We start from the raw sequence: 18234 nt of genomic DNA, 5'->3' as shown, positions 1-18234 counted from the left end.
TTGTTATCTTTAACATTTTGTTTTATTTACTATTTAAATTTTTATATAAATATATATGTAAAAAAAGTTTTTTAAAACATATTACAAATAGATTTTGAATGATGTGATAGGATCAATTTAACCAATTCAAGCGTAACCTAACCAATCCGAACTCAACCTAAATTTAGATAAGTGAGGTTAGGTTAAACTTAGGTTGAGTTTATGAGTTGAAGTTTAGATCTGGTTAAACTCAGATTGATTAGGTTTAAGTTAACCATCAATTCAATCAATCTAATCGAGTTGCATTTACAGTAAAAATAAAATAAGAAAATAAAGATTGGTCAAGATGGATAACTTTGGTGATATAGAATTCAAAAGTTGTACATGATTTGATATTTTGTAGGATTAAAATTATTTTCTATTTCAAATTTCCTGGTTACTTCCAGAGACTTTGTCTAAAGCAGAATGGAGTGACATGGCTTTGGCCATTATCATCCGCGCAAAGATGAGTGGTGGGGATAGGCTGCTAAGACTAGAGACGATTGTTTACCACAGATTTTGAAGTGAACAGTAAGAAATCACTTTGATTTTCAATATTATGATTAAATGAAGCTTTCAACCTGGACCACATGCATATATATATATATATATATATATATATAGGTGGGGACCGTGGGGTCACGCAGACATTATAGAAATTTAGTCCTAAGTTCCTAGGATGCAGACGCTTCATCTCATCTTCCTTTCTAATTTTCTCCATGTTTGTCTTTTTCTTCCCTTGCATTGTTTCTTGGAAGGCCACCACTGTTCAAGTATATAAATTCCAGAGCAGAGACTCCTTGTATGCCAAAGTAGAGCCACTAGAGCCACATCTATGGAAATGGGAAACCCTCAGAACCAGCCCAGGAGCCACAGAGGCAGCAGGGGTAAGAAAAAGGGTATCAAGGTAACATACATTTCGAGCCCAATGAAGGTGAAAGCTAGCAGCGCTTCCGAGTTTCGAGCAATCGTTCAGGAGCTCACTGGGTGTAACTCCAACCCTCAAAGCATGGATGCATGGAGTGCTGTTAATAATTAATGTTGATGATGCAGCTCATTCAACTTCAGCCATCAATCCCATCAGCCCCACCCCCATGTTGGATCAAGGTTTCATTTGGAGAGAAGCTTCGGATGGCTTCCCCGGATTTCAATTTCCTTGTGTTTTTGCATGATCTGATTCTGATCTTTTATTTGCATTTCTGATGTTGCTTTGCTTCAACTTATCTGCTTTAGCTCCTACTGTTTGCTTTTCTCCCCAATCTTGTAATCAAGGGATTTGATACGGCAAGCGTTGTTTTTTTTTTTGTTTTTTTTATTTAGACATCAATGATATATACCATATGGGGACAAAAATAGTATTTAAATATTATGCAAATTAAAAATAGTTCCAAACACTAGGATGACGGAGGTGAGAACAAATCTCATCATTTGTAAAGCTATCGTCATACACACAAATCTAGGCCTCTAGGTCTCAACTTTTTGCGTATGTGCGACGCTTAGATGTAGGGATGGCAGTGGGACATGTTTTTTCAGATACCCGATTTACCCTTAGGACGGGGTTCAATTTTAATAAATGGGTTTAAGATTTTTTTTTTTTAAAAACCCAGGACTGGTTTGGGTATTGCCCTGCCCCGCCCCGACCCAATTATATATAAAATTAATTTAATTTAATTTTTATTTTACTATTTTTAATATATAGATAATAATAAAATATTTTTAATAAAATAAGTTATAAAAAATATAATAATTTAATTAAAAATTTTAAAAGTAATTTAAAAAAATTCAAAAAAAATTAAACGAGACGAATATGAAAATTTATCATACTCATCCCGCCCCGTCCTATTTGATTTTTTAAATGGGATAGGGATAAGAATTGTTTTGAATAAACAAGACGGAATGGGATGACCTATCCCGTTGCCATTCCTACTTGATGCTCTCTAAGCCAACCTTTCTCAACCCATGAGCTTACACACACAGGTTTCGAGGCTCTGCCCAACTCATATATTATTGATAACTTTTCTGTAAGTTAATACTGTCATTATATGGCACGCAACTTATGGATACGAGTCTTACAAAAATTTCATATTGAACAATAATTTCTTTAGGCATAATCCATATAAAGTTATAGTAAAGGGGATTTATGCCTAAATATTGGATTGGCAGATCAAATTTAAACTTGATTTAAGTTGATGAAAAGGGTAGGATCATTCTTTTTGAGGCCATGCTTAAATCCAAGTTGTCTTATGAAGAGTTGTTAAGATTGGCATCCATGGTTCATAAGTTATAACATGGACTAACAAAGGAGATGATATATGATCTAATCATTAGGGACAGAGATTAAAAATTCATCTAAACGTGGAGTTTCATCAAAATTAAGAAGAAAATTTTTCACTAACCTGTTAGGGTTTGATTGAATCGGAGAAAACCCCTCCCCCTAACAAAAGCCCTACTCAAACATCTAAACAAGTTACCCAACCTGCAATGTAATTTATACTATGAAAACCATTAGTTTTATTTGGTCAGAAAATATAGCATCACCCATCTCTTGTAGTTTCTATATATATACCTAGGCCAGTCGACTAGGCGACCGGCCAATCGGTCGATTGATTGCCTTTCCTTGGCATTTTTTGATAACTTTGGCACATAAGGAATCAGCTGAACAAAAATCAAGGCACATAAGGATATAACCTACAATTTACATGATGCACTACCACAAGATGCATTTGTCTCACGACTTAAAAAAACATCAAACCCAAGGTCTAAAGGGTAAGTGTCCACCTTGTTTTGCATCACATAAGTTGTTCAAGCATCATTTTTATCAGTTGGTCTTTTCCTACTAAACTCTTCTAGGTTCAGATGTTAACAGACAACTAGCTTCATTTCTTATCTCTCAATTCCCATCTTCAGCAGCTTTCAAGTAAAGAGTCTCACCTCCATCCCCACCCTGACCTCCTGAGTTTCCTCCTCGCCCTTCCGCATTTCCCATATCTTGCTTGCTCCCACCAGCCATTCCCCTGCCTGCAGCCTGCAGGCCTTCTCCAGAAGTTCCACGGCTGAAATCAGGAAACCCACCAGTCCCCAGTGTTCCATTGCCTCCTGGATTACTCCCCTCGCTTTGCAGCATGTGAAGTCCTGCACTTCCACCAGAGCCCATGCCAAGCTGGCTATGGATGGCTTGTTGTTGTTGCAGGGCCGAAAATGGTTGTTGGGTGTACAGCATGGAGGAGCGTGCAGCCAGGAGCGACTGTGGTGTCATTTGTTGAGCTTGTTGGTGCTGCATGTAGTGAGCTCCTGGCTGAACAATGCCACTAGGAGGGAACTGCAGGGTAGTAATGGATTGTTTTAGGGATTTCATAGTTTTGAGCACAGTAGCATCAATGATTTAGGAACCAGTCAGGTGACAAAATAAGAACCGAGTCATTAATAAGACAGAACAAACCCACCACATATTTCAGGAATAACTTTGGAATAGTGAAATGTACGACAGTGGACAAGCAGTTGATATTAAAAGGAAGCATGAGTTGTTCTTCAGAACTACTCAGAACAATATGGAATTATGAGCAATTTGGGAGTAAAGATAAAATCCATGCGAATCATCATGAAAAGCTTTTAAATGATTAAATTATAAAAAGAAATAAAATTTGATTACCAACGTTCACTCAAAATTGCACTGAAACAGATTCACATGTTAGCAAAGAGGAGAACAAAAGTTTATCAAAATGGTTTGAAAAACAATTTCCAGCAGTGTAATCTCCATGATCCAGTCCATAAGTGCAGAGGAAACTAGAAAATCCATCCAGGGCAGTTTTGAACATGAAAAAATTGTAAATAAAATTTGAGTTGATATGGTTGATCATCCTTTCACTAACCATGCGGCAAACAGCCATCATTAAATATACAAGTTTACATTCCGGAAATGAAATACGTACCTGAGCATGCATGGTGGGTGGTTGGGGTTGAGAATCAGCAATTGCAGCCAGGTACATGAGGTTTCTCTGTAGTCTTGCCTGGTTCCTGAAAAAAGGTAAGAAAGTTCAGCAACTCTTCTAATAGGTTCAACCTATGCATTTTAAATTCTGTCCCAATCTGCAGGAAAGTTAGGCAGGTGGGCCTCTAAGCAATAGTACAAGCAGTCCATATTTTTAATGCAGTTCTGAAAATCATAAATCTCGAAAGTTTTATATATAGAATTTCCACTATTTCAATTATATTCATAAAGCTACTATTTTGTTTCATTTTTTAGCCAATGTGCAAATTGATAGATCATACATGGTGTGTTGCCTAGAAGTTAAAAATAAGACCACCATCAGATTTAAAGGAAACACAAATGCAGTAAGGCATAAGAAAATTTGCACCACACATGAATTAATCCAAAATGCGGACAGATTGGGAACTAGTCTTGGATGCACCTGTACAACACCAATTAGAACTCATGTTTGAGGAAGCAAGCATCAACAGATAAAAAACAATCTCTCAAAAGAGTATTATGAGTGTCATTTGATCAAAATTATTAGGTCCTATGATCCAAATGATGAAACAATTAGCGACACGATATATTTATATATCACCAACCCTGAAACTTTTTTTTTTTTTTCACTTATTAATTTGATTTGTTTTCAGTGTTTTTTTTTTTTTTTTAATTTCAATTTCAGACTTTCTTTGGGTAATTAATTTGAGTGCTTAACTATTTGGTAAGGAAAAGGGGAAAGTTGAATAGATCTCAGTATTTGAAGATTGCTCTATATTACATCCTAGTTTATTAAGGAGATAGGAGCCTAATATAGGTGAAGATTATTATTTAATCTGTCTTCAATAATGAAATTTTTTTTAAGAACTGAATTTCCTCTTTTGCATCTAGATTGTTCAATGATGACAAACAACATTGAGCTGATGCTTGCCAGTATCATTCTGTGTATTTTTCTCCCCTGAATTTAGAAGTGAGTTTTTATTAAAGAAAGTTCATGAATTCCCTGTTTGGAAATCTAAGAGCACAATATAAAAAACTCCAAAGCTTCTTTCTTTGTCATGTTTTCTTCACAGCCTATAAAGAACAACAAAATTTACAACAAAACTCTTTAGATAATATCACGAACCCACAATGCACACAAGCATCATCATCCATAGAGTATAGATCATTCATGGGACCTGAGAGAATGAGAAGCTTTACTAAGAGAACTCGAGTAACAAAAATCTTACAAATTATGTGAAATATAAAATTGGACATGAGGACTGAAAAGGCACAGTTGCTCTCAATTACTACTTGTGTGAGACAAAAAGACCCAAAGAGTAGGCAGATCTAATCCACAAAATACACACAAGAGAGGAATTTCCGGTTATAATTAAGATAAGTTAACAGCTGTGATTATAACAAAAGAAATCAATGCTTCATATATCTAGCTTAAGTTTATTTCCTTCTTTTGCACAGGCGAGAAGCTTTACAGGCAAGGACATGTGAAATGCACAAGGCAGATCGAGGAAACCGTTTTAGGCCCTCTTTGATAATTGTTTTCAAAAACAATTAGGATTTTTTGGAGAACAAATGTTTGTTTGGGAACATAAAATATTTTTAACTTGTTTTCTATGTTTTTAAATATGTTTTAAAAATAACTTTTAAACGTAGTACTTAATTTTTAATCATTCTTCATATTTGTATAATTATTTTTTTAAGACGGCCCTCACAAAACAAGAGAAAACAACTAAAATATATCATCTAAAACACTATTTTTTGTTTTTAAGAACAAAAAACTGTTTTTTGTTTTTTTATTGTCAAACATGTTTTCCTATTTTTTCGTAACAAAAAACTGTTTTAAAAAATAGTTACCAAACAAACCCTTAATTTCTCTAGAGAATGAGCCAAATGAGAAAGTGAAGACATTTTTTCTTTTTTTCTTTTTAATATGGAAACCCAGTAACACTGCTTTGCAAAATGAAAATAAATTTTATTTTTATCTTCTGTCATTTCTACCTTTATCTTCAATTCATATTTTTGTTCATCTCAAAAAAAATTTACACCATCAGGCACCCAATCCTATTGTCCATGTGGCTCATTCACTTCGCGCAAGTTCTCCTTTCATTTGATAAACCATAAAAGAGACCCATCCGAGCGAGAAAACCTAGGAGTCCTCCCACATCCATCATCCCACTCCTTAGATCTACCACCGTCTATAGGTCTTAACCCCATTGAAAAAGTAATCAGAGCCATCAAAGACTATCCCTTCTTCTTCGTCTCACTCATAGAAACACAACCAAAAATCCCTCCCTTTCTCCCTATTTTTTTAGAAACAAGTCTCATCTTTTCAATTTTCAAATCTTCACATCACACTAATGGCTTCATTGTTCTCCATATTTTTTTCTCCGTAAATAGTGTAGAAAACAACTTCAAGTTGTTCTCTAAAAACACCAATTTCAGAACACACGAAGAGCAATTGCCAAACATGTCTTCCAATTTTGGAAAGCTTTGACTAAAAACTTCCCTTTTTTTTTTTTGATAGACAAAAGCTTGTATTAAGAATTGCCAAAAAAAGGGGTGCACCCAACGTATACAAGTAGTATACACAAAAAAACAACCCAAGCACCAAAAAAGAAAGAAGAAACCTAGAAAAAAGCAAAACTAGTCACAATAAAGAGACAACAGAAAAATCAGATGAAAGGGGATCTCCAAATTCAACAACTGTTTGGACCACTCCACAAGGGATCTAAAAAAGAGAACCCTCAGCCTTTGGTCCGACAATTCTTCATCTTTGAAGATCCTTTGGTTGCACTCTCCCCAAATACACCAAAATAAGCAAAATAAGAAAACTTCCCTTTTTTGGAATCTTTCCAAACCACAACATGTCCCCACCAATTCTCATAATTGATCCCTCTTGAAGCCTTTTGAGGAGAGTCTTGACCTTTTCAACTCCCAATCATGAAATTGCCTTAGGAAGCAAGGGTCTCAAGGCCCTACCCCATTTGAGTCCTCCCACACATCCCAAACCCAAGCATCTTTAGAGGCAGCGATGGAAAACAAAGATGGGAAAGAGTTTGAATGAATCAATTAAGTTGAAAAGGCCTAACCTGATCCCCGAGCCTACATGTGGATCCATTCGCCAACAAAAAGCTTGATCGTCCCATTCAATCAATCAGAAAGAGAAAATTTTTGTTCCGCTTTGTTCTCTTAACTCCAAAACATTGGATTTAGATTTCAATGACCACTACTAAAGACTTTAGACCTTAGATGAACATATTAAGTGACAAGAAATAAAATTTAAATTAATCCAAGGACAATTAAAGTTTATCTGATTTGTTTAATCTTTCCATTGGTAGATTTTAATCCTTTTTTAATTTTCCTTATTTTTTAGCCTTTATTTGTTCATATTCAAGAGGAGAATAATGCATCATCTTTTTCCTCTAATTTTGAAAGCAAATTGATATTTTGTTTTTTATAAGCAAACAGAGTAAATCTATTAAAAGAGCACCAAAAAAAAGAAGGCATGCTCCATGTATATAGAAAGTATACATAAAAAAATCAAACAAAGAACCAATAGGTAACAACCAAAAATAGCCAAAAAAAATAAAATCACAGCTACCCATAGCCAAGACTATCTAAGAAGCCAAGCATTGACAAAACTTCCAAATCTAGTGAAACATTTGTTCATTCTAAGAGGGCTTTTGTAAGTACACTGAATTTCCAATTAATCCCCTTCTAGAATATTCCCAAACATTTATATTTCATAAATTTTCCATGTGTCGTCTTCTCGTTGGATTGATTGACAACTACCCATAATAGAAAAGATGCTCTTTGGGCTTGCATGGTCATGTTATCGCAAACAAGGCATCCATGTGTATCAATCTAAACGAATGGTTCATGTAGGTGATAACACGGCTATCAAGGGTATCTTTCTAGATGAGTGGCTCATGTCAATATCTGATAATGATGATCATGGTACCAAAATGGGGAATATTTCATTATGACCACCTCAAGCTCTAATGAGGTTCTCCTTCAACCTGTAATCTAAGAGCCCTACCATTAAAGATTCCTCAATTATGCTCTCTCCAAATGTAATCAAATAAATATAGGGTAGCCATCTATCAAATGTGGCATCTCTTCTTATCCAATCCCATAAATTTCTACTCAAGAAGCAAATTCCTCAAAAGCGCTAGAAATACCCATTTCAAACCAAAATTGAAATCATATACATATATATAACATCCATAACCTCTTTGTCCTCTCACAATGAATCAAGATATGATGATTACCAAACTTTGCTCTCTCTTTGCAAAGATCACATCTTTTAGCCATTGATCCCCCATCTTCATTAACATGTCAATAGCTAAAATCTTTCCCTAAACAACTTCCTAAGTGCAAAAACAAGATCTCCAAGGAGCATGAGAACCCCATATTTCCTTAACAAGGAACTCCACTCTAGATTCAACACACAAAGAATTGTAGTACCACTTTACACTAAAAAAGCCCTTCCTAACCTCTTTCCAAATCAAGATATCTTCTCCTACATCTTGGACTTTTGTTATATAAATAAGCTTCATAAATTGGGAGACCCCCTCCATTTCCTAATCATGGAAAGATCTTCTAAACTGCAACAACCACTAACCTTTGCCTCCTTCCCATAGGTTTGCAATTGTGACATTCTTATAACAAGCTAAGCTAAACAGTAGAGGAAAAGCTTCTTTCAGATTGATCTCCCCCACCCAATTGTCCCTCTAAAATTTTGTTCTTCCACCATTTTTAACCTAAATGACTATTATGTGGCTAAAATCCTTCCAACCTTTTTTAATGTCTTTCAATATACTCATAACAAAATACTCCCTCACCTCACAAGAGATCCACTCACCTTCCATTTCCCTAAATTTCCCTTTAATGATCTTCACCCATAAGCTCCCCCGCTCAAGAGAAAACCTCCATAACCAGTTTGAGCAAACCACTGTAACCATTTTCCAAGTAAGACTCAATCGAGAATCTCCAATCTTCTAATACCCAGACCTCCAAACTTTAAACCAACTCACTAAGTGCATCTTGTTGCCTTTCCAAGGATTTCCACATAAAATCTCTTTGACTCTTTCCTAATATGTTTCTCCTTCTTAGAAATAGCAAATGACATAAAGTAGATCGGTTAGCTCAAGAGGGTACTCTTAATTAGTGTTGAACTATCACCCTTAGACAAGTACTGTTTCTTCCAAGAGGCCAATCTTCTACTAAATCTTTCCTCAACAACATCCCACAACTTGTGAGTTACTCCCAAGGGCAAACGGAGATAAGAAGTGAGAAACGCCCAACCTTGCACCTAAGCAAAGAAGCCAAACTATCCACTTCCTCCATATCCCCCACTAGAATGAGCACATTCTTTTGAAGGTTACTTTTCAAACTTGACATGACCTCAAAGCCAAAAATAATCCACCTTCATTATCTTAGTTGATTCAAAATGGGCTCACAAAAAGAAGAATATCATCCCCAAATAGGAGGTAGGAGACCTGGAAACCTTCTTCCCAACTATCCCCAGCCTTGAAGCCATGTATAAACCCTCACTACTCAATCCTCGAGATTAGACAACTCAAAGCTTCCGTAACTAACATAAAAAGATAAGATGAGAGAGGATTACCCTGGTGCAAGCCTCTTACAGTCTGGAAGAACTCTAATGGAACCATTAAATAAAACAGCCATCCTTACAAAAGAGACACAAAACCGACTCCAATTTCTCCATTTAACACCAAAACCCATTTTTTCCATCAACAAAAGGAGAAAATTCCAATCCACATGTTCGTAAGCCTCTTCTATATCCAATTTGCAAAATGACCCAACCCTAGAGCTTCTCTTCCTTGAATCAACCATCACATTAGCAATCAAAGCTGCATTAAGGATCTGCCTACCTCCCACAAAGACATTTTGAAAAATTGACACCACCTTCCTAAGCATCCTCTTTATCCTATTTTCCAGCACCTTAGTAACAAGCTTATAGATATACCCACCAGATTTTATCTTAAAATCCTTAATTTCATCCACCCCTCCCTTCTTAGGAATGAGAGCCAGGAAAGTGGCATTGAAGCTACGCCTAAAAACCTCCTTTGAATGAAGGCCATAAAGAACCAAAGTAATTTGATATGAATCCTCATTCATTTTACTTGGATCAAGTGAGTTACATGATTCGTAATATTTTTGTAGAAGACACTTTGAAAAGAAATGAAATTATCAAATGAAATGTTTAAAACCAAGCATGTTCTATCTAAAAACTGCTTTCTAAACTCCAGTTAGTTAGGGCCTTGGTTGACCTCCATGTCCCTTTAATGGGAGATACGATGAATTAGATCCCAGCCTCAACAAAGTTAAGATGAAGGCTACTAGTACTAGTATTGTTGGCTCCAGCTGCAATATGATAAAGCTAGCTTACACCTCAACTTTGGCATCATCATAAATCAGAGCAATAATTTGCATATTTTCAAATTTAATATGTATATGATTCTTATTTTTCTAAAATCAAGAATTTCTTACATGAAATACATTGCATGTTTTGAACATTTTGATATGTTATAATCTCAAGAAGGATATTTCCTGACATTCAAATTTTAATTTAAACACTTGATTCTATTTATTTATGCACTATATTACTACTCTCTTATGAGCCTTTCCAGTTTAATCCTTTGTTGAACACCTTTCAAGCATAGATAGCTTGAGCAAGAATTGATGGAATAGAATCTCAGGATATTTAACTGTGTTCTTGTACCTGGATTCTATGGTTTAAAGTAGTTGTATTTGGGATATTTTCTTCTTGATTACAATGGGGACTTGAGTTGTTGGAGACTTTATAATTACTTGTGGATGTTACCATGTCAAAATGCTTTGTGCCTGATGCTAGACAGCTATGTGTTATTGGTCCTTTATTTTTTAATTATATTTTTTTTTTCTTTTATAAACATGGTGGGTGGGAGGGATTTTTTAGGAGAATATGGAAATCCTGGATCAATGGGAGCCATAGGGATCCAAATCTTAAATCAACAAGGATAGTAGTGTAGGTCTAGGGTCATACTTTATATCTTAGGAGAAAGATTAAGAGGACAACTTCCCTCTCTTTGAAAGCATAAATAATGTGGTTACAAGTTTGTTTCTTTGTTATTTTTTCAGGCTATATCAAGTCTGCTACTTCACCAATAGTCATGCCTTTGACCAGAGAATTCGCAAGGAAGATTCAAATCAAAAGACAGGGTAATACAATATTGGAGCCTACTTGACATTGTGCCACTGAAAAATTGCAAGCCAAGAGAAAAAGATTGATTATTTATGCAAAGCTACAATCTTTTTTGAGGTAAGTAAACTATAACATACAAGGAAATGAAAACCAAGAAGACATACTTACTCTGCACATTCAGTCAATTTTCCTGAATTCTGGCTCTCAACAATCTTCAGAATCAATGACTTGTTTTCATCAAGATACTACACCCAAAAATAAATAAATAAATAAACAAAATAAAATTGCAAGCCAATATTAAAAAAAATTAAAATGAGGCTAGAAGATCTATACAATGGTAGAGTTAATAATGGATTAAATGGGTGTTATGTGGCAGAAAAGATTTAGACAGATATTTATCTTTAGAGGAAAGATGTGACTAGTAGAACTAACTGAAAAATCCCCAAAACATCAATCATACAAATGCAGCAATAAAGCTAATTTTTTTTTCTTCTCCATGTTAACAAAATATTAAAACTGGAAATCTTAAATTAATAGTGCAAAACATGTAAACTCACAAATCCCTTAGTAAAATTGAATGATTTACCTGAGTAGAATAATGACCTGAGTGTTTAAACTATTGAAGTTAAGGCATGGACTAAGGTATATGAAATTACAAAAAATGTAAATTCTATAACATGTTTTATTGCTTATGCTCAGCTGCTATGGAAAATTTGATGGGAAATTTTCAGAGCGTTTTGCCTGAAAAATAACATAAAATTTACAAAAGAAGGCCAATTGTCCATCAACTTGGAGGAACTTTTTCCTAAGAAAGAGGACACAAGGTGTTTCCAACAATTGTTTTTCAACAAAGAGAAGAAGCACATCAGCCACTAGCTATTCTATTTTGTAAGTAATCTAATTGCTATTGTCCTGCCATACCTGAAAAAGAAAATTATCTTAATCATATTTTTCAATAGATAAAATGGTGGATTAGGAAAAGCATTAGTGAGTTAGCAGTCTTATCAGCCACCTTAAGATCTTGAAGCAAGGGACTGCCCAAACCACACAGCAGCATTTCTAACATATTAGCCAGAATCATTCATTGAGTAGATGTCCCTAGTTGGTTAATTTTATTCCCAGAACTGTTAAAAAATGAAGTTCCTTATTTTGTTATGCAGCTAATTAGTTTAATTTTGCAGAATATGGATAGAGGGATAGATTCTAGTTATTAACTTCAATTATGCAACCAAGTTACAAAGATATGAAGTGGTAAACCACAATGAAACAATTTACACATGACAAAGCCCAGGCCAAGGCACTTCAAAAGGACTCTAAGAAAACCCTGATGGAACTCCACCAACAATATCAAACAAGCAGTAAAGGATCAAAGCATCAGAATTGATTTCATAACTGGATGAACTCAATAATTCCTCACAAACTACAGCAACACATGCAAGTGGCTGGATTGTGTTACAACGTATCACTCTAATAAGATGAGTTTTCAACAGAACTTCATTCAGAAAGACATGTACCAGAGTAGTCTATCCCTTTGGAACAGAAATATTGGTTCTTTTCCCAATAAAACCACCAGAAATTGTTGACCTACATAGCTCACTTTGCTAAGTGAAGAAGAATGAAACCGTTCATGTCAATTTTCTCATGTTTATCTGAATAGTTATGAATTTCACAAAAATGCATTTAACCACAACATTGATGGATTTTACAATAATGCATTTAACCTTGCATTTTGACACGATAATATTTTTAAATGTATTTAAAGAGAAAAGGAATACTAATCCCCCAAGAAGTTGGATGTTTCATCAAACAAATTGGTGTAGTTAAATTGTTTTGCATACAAGGATGAAAATATCGGTAATCACGGATATATCAATACTTCGATTTTACGGATATATTGGATATATCGGAAATATATCGAGAGATATTTTGGAAAAAAATATCGATAAGTTTAAAATTGACAAAAATTTATAAAAATATAAAAAAAAAAAAACTTCATAAAAATATAATTAGAAGTATAATGATACTTTTAAGTTGTTTTATTAAATAATTTGATATATGTATAATATGATTTATCATATTTGATAATAATATTGTATGCATCGATAAAAATATGAATTTTATAAGTGTACATTTATTATTAAATTACATCTAATATTATGATATTTGATTATAATATGTATAATTTTAAAATATATATTAATATTAAAATTATGATCCATTTAATTCAATTATATTAAATAATATAAAATAAATTATGATATATGTACAATTTTTAATATTTAATTAATTATTAATGATATTAAAAACACTATCAATAAAATTCTATAATTTTTATATTTTTGGTAATCAATTAAAAGAAAATTTTGCATTCAATTATAAAATAATTATAATTAATTTGCTCTTTAAAATATTTTTTAATATTTTCTTTATATAATGAGTTTAACTATATATAGGTTTAGTCCATATTATTTAACAAGGGCAAGTTTGCCTGGATGGTAATTGGTGTGAACCCCAAACCTTTTGGTTTGGGGTTCGATTCCCCTCATCAGCAGGAGAATGGCCATTTTGGGGGCACTGTAGCTTTGACTTCACTGTAGCGCATTTGACCCGTTGACCAGGTGATATATCAGGGAAAATTGCTGTTTTGGCGGCTCTTTGGGGAGACTGTAGCTTTGACTTCACTGTAGCGCATTTGACCCATTGACCAGATGATATATCGGGGAAAATCGACTATTTTCCCTGTTTGCATATTAGTATCCTGATTTTGAGTCGCTGTTTTGGTGGCTCTTTTCAATACAATTTTATGTCTTTTACTTATATAAAAAAAAAGAAGTATCCTGATTTTCATAAAATGCTATAATCATTAGTGAATGATACCTTTATCAACTTCCACTTCCAAGCAATGTTTTAAAAGGCTAAAGACATCTTCCACACATTTTGCCCAAATGAGGTAAAGCGTAAGTCTTGAGACAGAACAAGGCATAAGAGCCTCAACTTAAAGAAACAAAACCCAAAAAAAGAAAAAAAGCCCTCAAAAAATCAGAAAAATACTTATAAAACCACATAAAATAAACAATAAGAAAACCATAAAATTCATAGAAAGAAAATTAATTTTTTTATCATTTTCAATAGTTTTTAATTTAATATCTGTTATTGTTTTATATCAATAGTAAGACAAAGATTACATATTAATCAATCCACTACAACAGCTAACAACTCCTCTATTTCTTATTCTGAACTTTTCCTTTTTTTTTCAAAGGTGGGCTAACTAAGCCCTTATTTCATAAAAAGTTTACCCAAATCCTAGAACCAAGACCCAAGAGCTATAGAATAAAAGCTTAAAATCAGTTAAAAATAGAAGGTCTTACATTAAGTCTTTTATAAAAGATATACCAAAGGCCCACAAAAGCTCAACACCTGTTAAAATTCATTGCATATTTGAGGCTTAAGTCTTAACAGCCTCAAGGCTATAGCCTCAATGCTGTCAGTCGCAACAGGGTGTTGATGCCTAAGCCTCAACAGGGTGTTGATGCCTAAGCCTCAACAGGGTGTTAAAGCTTAAGCCTCAATTACCCAGTTGTGAGGCTACAGCCTCCGGGTAATTAATAGTATCTCATCTAGAGGTGAGCATCAGAGCATAAGCCTCAATTAGTCTTTTAAAGGAAACACCTACTATGGCTCAAACTTCTCTAAAAGATAGCCTCCAGGAAACATGAGGTAACAGTAGAGAAATGCCTATTTCAATGCTAGGTCATTCATCACACCTAAACTGTAGTAGCATTTACAGTTATTCTCAGCATGTACAAGGAATCAAAGGGTGAATTGAATCATGCATAGCGATGATTGAGGCTTCGCAAAAAGGCAGTGTTAGTTTAAGATATGCACTTTTATGTTAACTTATTTTACAAGACCCAATCAATTGCTATAGCCTGCTTATTAATTAGGACCAAGGAAAAGACTTAAATCTCATATTTAAAGAGGTATCAGGATCTCAAGCATGGAGATAGCACGAGAGGAATGACAATTTCTTGATAGTGATTGAATTGGAAAAAGTTGACAAAAATTAGTATCACAATATCTAATAAAATTTCAGGAAGTGTTAATAGAGACAACAGTGCATTATTTAGAGTCAAAAATTGATGCTGCCTTTGAAAAAAAAAAATGGAAACGGTCCAAATTTATGCCAACTAGCATATATAGAAATCAATCAATAAAAAGTACCATATGAATTAGCACTAAAATATTACATAATATCCATTTCCTCAAATAGAGGAAACAACAAGAGGAAAGAGCTACCAAAGAGCGCTGAAAAAGGGTTGGAAAGAAGCTGAATAAGGACGAGAAACATGTCCTTCACATCCATATATTCACAAAATTTTCAATTATTGCTGTCTAGGAGAGAAATAGAGGAGAAGATCAGACATATATGATATCTCCTTGGTAGCTTGAGATTCTGTTTGATAAACTGCAGCTTTAAAATTGACAAAATTTTTCCTTGAGACACAATATTTTGGATCTGGATGAGATTTGGGAGCTTACACACAGGGAAGTGATTTGAGGGAAAGTAGAAAAGACAATTTTACAACCGCCTAACTGTGGATTACTATTGCTAGGATCACACAAGGGTATAAGTGAGGCTTCCACTGCAGATATAACAAAACATAAAAAATTCCATCAAGCTTCACTGAACTTTGAGGCAGATATAAATGTCACATACAGAAAACTATGGACAAGCATACCAAATGAAACCTTTTTAGAAATGTTAATGATTCTAGATGTTTATCAAATTAATTATAATTCTAGTTTTATCTTTTAGAAAGTATATCATATCTAAGATTAGACCTAAAACATAAGTCCTAAGCACTCTTAACCATGCATGTGGCCCACAGCATGGTGTAGGGTTGAAAGCAGATGAGCTTTTTTACAGAATCAAATGATCTAAAATCATGAAATCATCCTGATTGGTATGTCTTAGATGGGAAGGGTAATTGGTATGACCTAATCTTCTATTCATAGATTTTGCAACATCTAATATACATTTGACAATCCAAAATCTTTTTAACACATTTAAATCCTTGACTAGAAGAACCAGAACTACCAAATTTATCCTGACTATCTGGCCTTAACTTTATGAATTAAAAAGTATGAAACTATTTTACTTAAATTGTCACCTGAGAAATGATCCAACATTCCTGGTAGGCCAACTGGTAGCAGGAGAGAAGGCTACCATGAGTCTTGAGAAGACTAGTTGACAGGTAAGAATACTTATTCTATTCGTGGTACACAATTCAAACTCATGGAACTGAGGAATAACCATTGTTGTCCCAGCCTAGGAAAGGAACAAAGACGAAGAGGTAGAAGACCATTTTCACATTAGCAAACGTGTTCATCCATCACTGGAAGTAGAAAGAAGTTTAGGTTGTTAAAAGGTAATTCACAAGGCAATGAAGATTTAATTTATGTTTTCACTAAATTTTCATATGGTAATGAAGAAAAAAAATTAAAAAATTGACAATAGCGTTCGACCAGTGGAAGGTCCAAATCAGTTCACAAGGTCAGCATTTGATCCCTCCAAAAAGCCTCAGAATCTCACCAAACAAGACCAAGAAACACCTTTGCTTACAGTTGTAACTCAGGCTACTTTTACTTTCAAATCTATTTGGCTCATCATACACATGCCTCATCAGCCATGCCAGAGTCTAGGGACAATCTTATATAAACTATCAAGCTTAAGCCATGAAACTGCAGGTGCTGCTTGAGTTTGATGGTATACGCATTCATTCATGGGGACTGGAAATTCCATGACAAATTAAATTGTGTCTATTGAGTAGCACAGGATCTGAATCAACTTCATTGTGTATTTCAGTTTATTGCATTTAGATGAATCCACCTCCATGACACTTGCTTAAATTAAGAGCATTCTTAGGATATCAACAAATGAACTTCATCTATTCTCATCTAATAATTGGAATGAGTTGCCAATACATAGCCAAGTGCCAACATGTTTTTTTTTTTTTTTGATAGGTATTGCCAAGTGCCAACATGTAGATTCAAATGTTACGTAAGACAATGAACGAAACAATATCCATGGAAAGGCCACTTTTTTTGTCTTTTTCATTAATGGAAGGAAAATGCTTTGTTATGAAAATTGTAAACATAAGAGCCTAAAAAATTAATTTATTAAAACAAAGCACTTCCCAGCTCAGTTAGTAGGAAAAAGTGATACTTTTGTTTTTAAATGGAAATAAAGAAAAAGATTTCTCTCATTGTGGAAACATTGATGTGGAAAAGTTGAGAAGGAGAGTTAACCTAACACTGTCCATATATGCTACAAGAGATTTTAGGTACCATCTTATGATGATAAAAGTAATAACACCATATATGAGACATCAAATTATGACTAACAATAACAGCTGAGATCCACACCATCAACAACAAAGTACCCAAAATTTCCATATTGACATGCACACGGTCCTGACAAAAGTAATGCAAAGTTGGGAAATCCATGACAATGAGGTGAGGCAGCCCAATTTATAGCAAAATCTGGCTGGATAATACAGCAGGAAGCAACAAAATGATAATCAAACAAAATGATAATCAATTGGTAGTTTCCTTGATTGATTTCATCCATGCTCACAATCTGCAAGCCTGATTTTTGAGATTGCCTAATAGGCCCTGTGGGATGGCATATGCTGCCGATTTAATCCCAGTTTTGCAGTCTCCTTGGGTAATTTGGTATCTATCCTGCAGCTCATGGTTGCAATTCAAAACTCCGACTTCTAGACCTAAGCTAAATTAAAGTCTTAAATATATGTATAAAACCTTGTGAAGTTAAACCAATCAAGCAAACAGGATAAATGGCACAGAGGCAAAACAAGAGATTAAATGATTGGAACCAAGCTAAATCAGACTTTGGCTCACTCAAAAGCTTGAACTTCTTACAAGTTATCTATATACACACTTCCTATTTTCTGTTTTTAAAAATGAAAAGTATTAACAAATTCTATGTGAAAGGAAAACTTCTTGTACAAAAAGTATG

General features: G+C 34.2%; 1 protein-coding gene across 1 annotated transcript; it reads right to left on the bottom strand.

Moving 5' to 3' along the window:
* Window positions 1-2669: 2669 nt before the first annotated feature.
* On the bottom strand, window positions 2670-11470 carry LOC117930261 (GRF1-interacting factor 1-like). Its single transcript, XM_034850828.1, has 3 exons — window positions 11364-11470; window positions 3948-4032; window positions 2670-3337 (listed from the first exon to the last, which is right to left on the bottom strand). Exons 2-3 carry the CDS (start codon window positions 4002-4004, stop codon window positions 2909-2911), a joined length of 486 nt encoding a protein of 161 aa, XP_034706719.1. The 5' UTR covers window positions 4005-4032; window positions 11364-11470; the 3' UTR covers window positions 2670-2908.
* Between the last annotated feature and the right edge of the window lie 6764 nt (window positions 11471-18234).

The sequence above is a fragment of the Vitis riparia genome, chromosome 14 (assembly GCF_004353265.1).
Source record: "Vitis riparia cultivar Riparia Gloire de Montpellier isolate 1030 chromosome 14, EGFV_Vit.rip_1.0, whole genome shotgun sequence".
Lineage (NCBI taxonomy): Eukaryota > Viridiplantae > Streptophyta > Magnoliopsida > Vitales > Vitaceae > Vitis > Vitis riparia.
The sequence above is the reverse complement of the archived record's forward strand: the minus strand, read 5'-3'. Positions and strand labels throughout refer to the sequence as shown.